Raw genomic sequence first — 8,955 nt, 5'->3', positions numbered from 1 at the left:
ATATGGTGGTCCTCTTTATTTCAACAGATGGGGAATGATATTATATGAAAAGCATTGCCTTCATGAGTCTGTTCTTTTTTTATGTTTTATCATTTTCACGGTCAAATTAACACATTTATCAGCTATCGTTATCATCGACCAGCTTCTGGATTTATTCAATTTAGAGCGTTTAGTGATTGTAAACATAGACTAAGACGTTAATGTCTCTACAACTTGAGGTATTTCTGTTAGATTTATTACCGTTTTTTCTTATTGCTCATTATTGTAATAAAGCTAAGAGCATTTTCCATATCTAAAACAAGTATTGTCAAAATAACCCTTCAAAACCTGATAAAGTAGAAAACCCCGTGTTTTGTCATAATCATTTTCTCCCCCTCCCCCCCATAATAATGATAGTTTTTCATTTAAATTGTTCAAATGGAGAAATATAATAGTCATCTGAAGATGAATTGTTTAATTAGCAACACAATGTGTGGTTTCGTCTGGTTCTCAATTTTTACAAACATAAATTATGCTAGTACATATCTTTAAGACATTAAAATTTATTAAACATATACTCTATATATATATTAGAAATTTAGTTCATTCTTCGTTTCTCACTTCGTATATTTAAATTGTAATATAGAAGTTGAATAACCCAAGTGGTCTATAAGATCAATACTTTATAAAAAAATAAACAACTATATAATAGTACAATTATTTAAAGCCAGTCATACTAATACCAACTGTCCTAGCTTATTGACCAACACTTTTACCTTATCTGTTCTCATTTCTCTAACCTTAAATATACTTTTATACAAATGTATTTCTTCTTCATAAGGCTTTATCGTGCAATACAACTATCATCGCATTAACTTGTAAATTTATTTTATAAAGTTTCAATAAATAAATGAAAAATATATGGTTGGTCATTTGAGAATAGTTAATGAAGTTTGTGATAAATAATAACACGATCAATTTTACTTCAAATAACATTAATGAAGAAAGTTTGTATCCAAAAATTGGTTGGATCCAAAAATGAGTGGATGTTTAAATTATTATTTAAAAACAATATAATCACTTATTACAATATAGGTTTGTGAAATTGTTTGTGACTCCCATTTGAATCTTAACAAAAATTAAATATTTTTTAAACGGTCTTAACACAGCGAAAATAAGGTTCATCCATATAGTCATCAGTAAAAAAAGGGTTCCCTAAAACTATCACCGATTTATTAATCAAACCCCGTCTTATAATGTTTTGTTTTTATACTACATTTAGTATGTTCAAAGTAAATTCCATTTATTAGCTATTTTATTCATTTTACTAATAATATAAATTATTTTTAATAAAAAATATATCATAATTTATGGATTTTATTAATAATTTAAATTGTAATATAGAAATTGAATAACCCAGGTGGTCTATATGCTTAATACGTTATACAAAAATAAACAAATTTATGCAAATAAACAACTAAGTGTACTAGTTTAAAGCCAGAGATACTAATATCAACTCCCTTAGCTGAAAATCTTATTGACCAACACTTTTAATTTATCAGTTCTCATTTCTCTAACCTTAAATATACTTTAATAATCTATTGTACGTTTCATTAAACCATATGTATATCTTTAAAAAAAATCATGAAAACTTGATAGCAATAATAATACCAAACTGTAGAATTAGTTATATAAACTATTCAATAATTGATATCGTTATTATTATCAAATATAGTACATTTTTAATTTGCAAATTGTAAAATCTCATGCTGATCTGTTTTACTATTTTAATATTTCAGTGATTTTATTAATATTGATTTCCTTGTATTGATTATTATACTAAACTATAGAATTCTTAAATCGATAATTTGTTCACTGTTCCATATTTGAAAACGTGATTAATATTATATTCAGATACTTTTATCAGTATCGTTGCATCACTAATATTTATTTAATAAATAGATACTAACCTTTGGCAAAGGTTTATTCGGCATCAAGTTTAAGCCTGCTATATTCTTGACATGAGGTGCTGTCGGATATGGGTAGCTGAGAACAGGGTCTGAGTTGACTAAGATCAGACTCCTGTTGGCCACTAAGGTGTGCATGGAAGGCCTCGTTTCCCAGCCGGTGTAGTTGAAGTACTTGTCCATGATGCCCTTCATCGAGTACATGTGGAAGTAACTGACGACGAGCGTGGAAGCGATAGAGTATACATTATAGATTTTTTCCAATATCGTCATATCCTGACTAAGTTCTGATTTGAAGTCTACTTGATAAGCTGGATTGTGTGTAATACCTGTGAGAAATTGTAAACAATAGAAACCTGCTCTTGAAGTTTATTTTATGGTTTTCATACACATTATGAGAAATTAATGGAAAATATTAAACCTGAAAATTCGTTGATCCAGGCTGAGTCACCGAGTGAAGATATCTCGATTCCTACACAACCGAATTTATGTACCAAAGCCGAAACCGGCTCTTGATTAAAATAAGATTCCATTAATATTGCGTCGTATTGATCCGATGAATGGATGATTTCCTGAGCAATTGGGTTGGCGTAGTAATGTTCAGTGAATCTTATTGCAGTGCGAGCCAAAATATGTGAAACTCCGGGTACAGAGGCACTGCTTAAATCCATTAGATTCATTTCCTCTGAACAAAAATTAAATAAATAAATTACATTAATATTATAATTAAATAAACATGGATTCGTAGCTTATAACGTAACTTTGTCTCTTTTTCAAAGACTGCCTACATACTGCCTACTCTACCTGATTTTCATTATTTATTTATATTTTTATGTTTCTATTAATTATTGCTACCTGCTACGAAAAGTTTGCCTCCTGAAAATACATTACATATTAAAATTAGAATTAAAGGGACTGCAAATGATAAAATAAATTACTGTAAAAATAAAATAACAACACTGGTTAAACTTGATCAAAATATTTATCCTGCTGTGCTGTTTTCGTACGTAATCCTATGTAATATATCGCCGTGTTATAAACATAAAGCTTTATTTATAAATAATTGTGTATAAATAATTATTTTCAATGAAATTGATTAGTTATTAACTGGATAGAAGCATAAATTTTACATTAACATATAAATTAGTTGTATGGTCAAAGAAGTGATTTTATTTAATGTGCTCTGATATAAATTATATAGTAGATTAATTTCTAAAGAATCTACTCTCAATTTCAGGCATGTAGTATGGTCAAGTGTTTTTTATAATTTTGTAATTAAATGAATTCTATTGGTAATTAATATTAATTAAAAAAAGATGAAAATTTTAGACAGATTAAAAACAATTAATCATATATTTGTTGTATTGTCATATTTTTCTCGGAAAAGTCAATAAATTTTGTTTTTTGTGTATATCATTTAATGTTAACCATTAACTAGTGTGCTTTCCACTAATTCTGGTGTTATTAATACAAAAACTCAAAAGCATAAAATATCAATGTAGACTTGAGATAAAACATCTCACTTCAACACTTAAAACATAGTACACTAAATGCAGGTAGAAGGTAATAACCAATGGTGCAATTATGTTAACCATTTTAGTTAGTAGAAGTTACTCCTATTTGCATTCAATCGAAGCCTATTTTCGTTATTTATTAATTTTTTCTACTTTATTGTAGGATCTGTTTCTCTATTCATTTCAGTGGCAATCGATTAGGAACATTTCGCCTAATGATTGGATCTTGGTTGGTTGTTCGGTTGTTTTTGTTTCTATACTTCTTGTTATATATAGCTAATAAATCTATATAAGAAAAATGATACCAGTTTTCTGAATCGTTGCGCTATACACTCACTAAAACATGTTTGGATTGTAAATTCAAAATAATTATTTTTTTTTTAATTGTCACAAGTGTTACGAAATGAAAATTTTGGGATATATGTATTCATCGTTAATATGTCAGGTGAAAACAATTTTTGTAAAAATCCATCCTTATACACTTAAGAGTCCATGTTGAACTATTTTTAAATAATGATATAATTTGATTAGATCTTTATTCTGTTGATGAAATAAGATGTTTACATAGTCAATTAAATATTTTCAGGTTAGTTTTTAGTAGTTATTGGATAGGCTCGTCTAATTGGAATCTCACATACCGTATTTCCACTTAAATCTCATTTTATGGAAATTATAATCCTACTCACTTAAAAATTCATCTTTGTAGTTCGGTGTCAATCTAAGTGTGATGTTCGGATGGGCTACGGTCGGTTCAATTGGTGTATAGTAGGTGATCTGATGGCCGCGGTCTGCAAGAACTTTGATGAGGCCGAGGAAAATGGCGTGGTGGCTGTTGGAAGGAAATGGCAAAAAAGCCAAAATCTTGTAGGCGTGACATGCCGTAGACAAGCTGAAGAAGGTTAACAGTAGCAATTTCCAACTCATGGTTGACATGAAGGAACGGATTGAATCTGTAAAAAATAATAATTAATATATAATACTATTATAAATCTTTTATATGCATCATGAACGAATGTTTCTTGAATAATTTATACTGTATTTAATATTAAATGACTCATTATTCATAGATGAATGTCTTTTGAAAAGTATAACTGGGTATAAAAAAAAAAAAGTTGAGACTCCCAAAAGGCACATTTCTTATATGAACTCAATATACATACAAATTTTTATTCCTCTAGCCCAGTTTAGAGGGACTCCACAGATGTCCAAAACTTTGAAAAGTTTGGAAGAAATGTCCCTCGGCATATGACGAAATTTTGATCAATTCATGCCTACTTTCATTGTATTTTTCTGGTTAGTATTTAACTCTAAAGGTAGTAGAAAGAAATGAAATTATATGGTTTACTTTTCAAAGATCCGGGAAACCTTAAAAACGATATTTTAGAGATACTATGATGGATCTAAAGTGCATTTCCACCCTTCTCGAATAAAATTCAAAACAGTGCAACAGTGTTTTATTTTAAAGAATGATAAAAAACCAATAAATTCCTTACTTTTTGTATTGTAAGTTGTTTTGTTTTTTTACACGCTTTTTGCTCTATTCCTATTGTAAGATTTATTTGTTAAATACATTTAAATCCACTGGAGAAAATAATTTATTTTAGGTCTGTCTAGATTATTTCTAGATTAGTAAATAGTTTTATTTTTTAATTGGTTTATTTACTAAATTATTGTTGTCATTACTTTTGGGAGGTGTTGGGAGACCAACACCAATTAAATGTGAATCTAATATTAGTCATTATTTTGTTTTTTACATTATTGAAAGAAATAAAGCTTTCGTTAATTTAAATTTTGAGTTGAAAAAAAAAAGACCGGAATAAAGGTGTCCTCGAAACTTCCTCATTTCCTTTAAATATGTTATTTGATTTCTACAAATGTATTGCTTCTTCATAAAGCTTTATCATGCAATATAACTATCATCACATTAACTTGTAAATTTATTTTATAAAGTTTCAATAAATAAATTAAAAAAAATTATTTGTCATTTGAGAATTGTTAATGAAGTTTGTTATAAATAATAACACAATCAATTTTACTTGAAATAACATTGATGAAGAAAGTTTGTAGGATGGGTCCAAAAATGAGTGGATGTTTAAATTTTTATTTAGAAACATAAAACAATATAATGATTTAATACAATATAGGTTTGTGAAATTATTTGTGACAGCCATTTGAATTTTAACAAAAATTAAATATTTTTCAAACGGTCTTAAAACAGCGAAAATAAGGTTCATCCGTATAGTTATCAGTAAAAAAAAGTGTCTCCTAAAATAATAACCAATTTATCAATCAAACCAGGTCTTATAATATTTTATTTTTTATATACTGCATTTAATATGTTCAAAGTAAATTTCATTTATTAGCTACTTTATTCATTTCATTAATAATAGTATCATTTTTAATATAAATGAAATATATGATTTTATTTATAAATAAATATTTATTGAATTACTATTTATTATTAATTTATAATCAATAAATTATTATTTATTATTAATTTAATAACTACTTTAAAATGATGTACCAACAAAATACATGTCAATAGTTTTTTTTCTAGTGATTTATTTATATATAGATACCTCCGAAACATTCAAAATTGTTTTAAAGAGAACATAAAATGAATTTTTTTTTTTTTACTCTAATAAGTATATACCTTCTCCCCCTTACAATGGCCTTTTTGACAATTTTTTAATCCCAAGGAACAGGGTAACAATGTTTCATTTAAATAAGTTTCCCGTTATCCTTTTTCTAACTCTCCCATTTTTTTTTCAAAACGTTTCATACCTTTTCTAACATTTTGGCAATCGAATTCACACCAATAAACGAAGTTTTATCATGTAATTATTTCACACTTACAAAGCTGAGCTGAAAAATAGTTATAAATAAAACAGTAACAAATAAATTTTTATTGATTCAGTTTTTATTTATTAATGAACCATTTATAACTAATAACTGTATTGGTGACAGTATAGTGGTGATTTTATGATTAACTAAATTTTGCCCAGCTACGCACTTTACGCAATCTAAATGTTTGTGTAGTAAACACGTAAACTCGTCATGATAACGGCATGTGGGATAAAATCGTAACGGGTTGCTTCAAGAATTGGATCATTGTCTTGAATAAGATGGGTTGTACGATACAATTTTCAAATTTTGTCAAATAAGGTCAAATTCTATTTTATTGATAATGCTCTTTGTTTGTTATTCAACATTATTATATTATTTCCAGCAATATTATTATTGAATTATAAACTCTATACTATCGTTTAAGTAGTTGTTTTATTATTGTGGTGAAATGAAAAAAAAAATCAATAAAAACCTGTAACATAGATCTTTATTTCATGATTCAATTATTTGTGATGCAGAAATGGTAAAATTTATAATCAGTATAGTAGTATTAATAGTTAATTTGTACATTCAGGAGTGATCAAATTTTATTTTATGTACATATTAAAGGACTTTTTTTTTTTTAAATTGGGAATAATTAACAAAAGTTGGATGGAAATCAGTAAAAATGCGGCATGCACTCTTCTTGTAGGTGTTGTAGAAAATATTGATTTATTATCTTAATAGATGTTTTATAATTACATTTCATAATTTTATTAAGGATTTACTAAAATCAAGTAATATTCTATGTTTGTAAACTTAATAACAAATTTACTAAAATATTGATAATTATTTCATATTCCTAGACACTACCGAATAGTGATATTTCTTTTGACAACAAAAGAAATGTTCAAGCATAAGTAGAAATAAAGATATTGATGAATTTCTTGCACTTCCTACGGTTCGGCAGACTGTGGGATGTCGAGAACTCTCTTTATTCTTCAACTTTCGGTTTGTTTGGTTGTTTAGTGGCGCCAAACTTCATTGGTCATCAACTTTCGGTTGTTCTACTTACAGAACAACTACACGAGCAGATAGGACTATTAAAAATCAAACTATATATTTTTGTTTTTGAGTGGCATATAACACAGTGCACAATAAGACCTATTGTGCTCAAAAACATATATTTATATTATATCTGGATGTCCTAACTGAATTTGAAATTTTCATTTAGAACACCCACCTACTTTGTGTACATTTAATTTTTCATGTTTGATTCAATTTTGGGAGGTTCAGAGTCTAGGTTCTACGTTATCTTGCTTAAAAATTACTTTATATAGAATATTTATTATCTTATGATTAGTTATAAAACGAAAAAAATAAATTAAATTAAAGAATAACTGACCAGCAAGGATATGACTTCCTGCACGAAACGGGGCTGTCTACCGACTGCATTATCAGCCGTGTTGTTCTTTTTATCTAAGGTTGGCGCACGTCTTATCAGATATAATACAAACTGAAAAGATTCAAGATGAGATTACGTGGTTATCTAATTATACACGTATCACTTCCCTTATTTTATATGTAAACCTTTTGTGAATAAATCTTTGGAACCGATATGGTCAAACATAAAACCCCACCGCATAGCAAAATGACTGATTATTGATAAGTATATTAAGTTATTAACAATAACCTTAACTTCATATCTGATATAAGTTTTTTAGTTTGAGAAAAACAGAAAGATAAATAAATAACGATTTTCTCTTTATTCTAATTCTCAAAAAAACTATGCCTTTTTCAAATTTAAATAAGAAACCATGATAAATTGAAAACAAAAAAATGGTATTTTTAATACTTAAATGTAAGAATAATAATGTCGTAAAAATGTGTTACATTATAAATTAAATATGATAAATTGAGAAAAAACAAAAGAAATAAAAATGGACAATAACACACGGTAACATATGTTTTAGTAAATGTTAATCCTATTTAGGCCATTTTGTGCCTTAAAATACTTTAAAGCCTTTCCTACATGTACCCAAAAATTAATTATCAATTAATATAATATTAGACCCTTTAATCAAAGGTTTAAAACAATCATTCACAGTTCTACAGAAGAATTTCCATCTATATTTGTTATTAGATATTTTGTTTTGGAAATAAGATACATAATAAATTTCCTGGAATCATAAGATATCAAGTATCATGGTGAATGAACGGAAAGAAGAAAATATTTACAAAAGAAACTGACCAGATTATATTGTCTTAAGTTACGTGTATGATATACTGGATAATAATATGTTGTAAACACGCTTTCTCTTTTTGTTTAAAAATTTCTTCATTATCGAAAATCAGTTGGCTACAAATTTTATTAATATTGTTTTTTTAAAGATACCTACTTATATATCACGGAAAAGAAAATCTAATTAATTTAGGTTAATTTTTTTTATATTAAAAATACCTACCTAATATTTTGAAAACATTTTTATTCGATACTTTTTTAAGACTACGGATAGTTGTGGAATTGAATTTGGTGAAGAAAACATTAAAATCTACTACTCGATTCAAAAAAATGTTTTAGATTATTTTAGCTAATGAGGTTAATTTTAATATTAATTTTGTATAATTTTATGTTTATATACTCAGGTATATATTAATATTGTTTTATA

At 27.0% G+C, this 8,955-nt stretch overlaps 1 protein-coding gene across 2 annotated transcripts in view; it reads right to left on the bottom strand.

Moving 5' to 3' along the window:
* LOC106687515 (UDP-glucosyltransferase 2) overlaps positions 1 to 8,955 on the bottom strand; it is a gene marked incomplete at its 3' end in the record, with an annotated part of 11,300 nt that overhangs the window by 1,832 nt on the left and 513 nt on the right. Inside the window, 4 exon segments of one of the 2 annotated variants that reach the window (XM_024361974.2) lie at positions 1,950 to 2,275; positions 2,368 to 2,631; positions 4,147 to 4,410; positions 7,692 to 7,802. In XM_024361974.2, the coding sequence (XP_024217742.1) occupies positions 1,950 to 2,275; positions 2,368 to 2,631; positions 4,147 to 4,393 (837 nt within the window). 2 annotated transcript variants of the gene reach the window in all.

Source organism: Halyomorpha halys, unplaced genomic scaffold (assembly GCF_000696795.3).
Source record: "Halyomorpha halys isolate HHAL.00 unplaced genomic scaffold, Hhal_1.1 Scaffold975.1, whole genome shotgun sequence".
NCBI classification, from domain to species: domain Eukaryota; kingdom Metazoa; phylum Arthropoda; class Insecta; order Hemiptera; family Pentatomidae; genus Halyomorpha; species Halyomorpha halys.
This window is presented reverse-complemented; position numbering and strand designations above follow the sequence as displayed.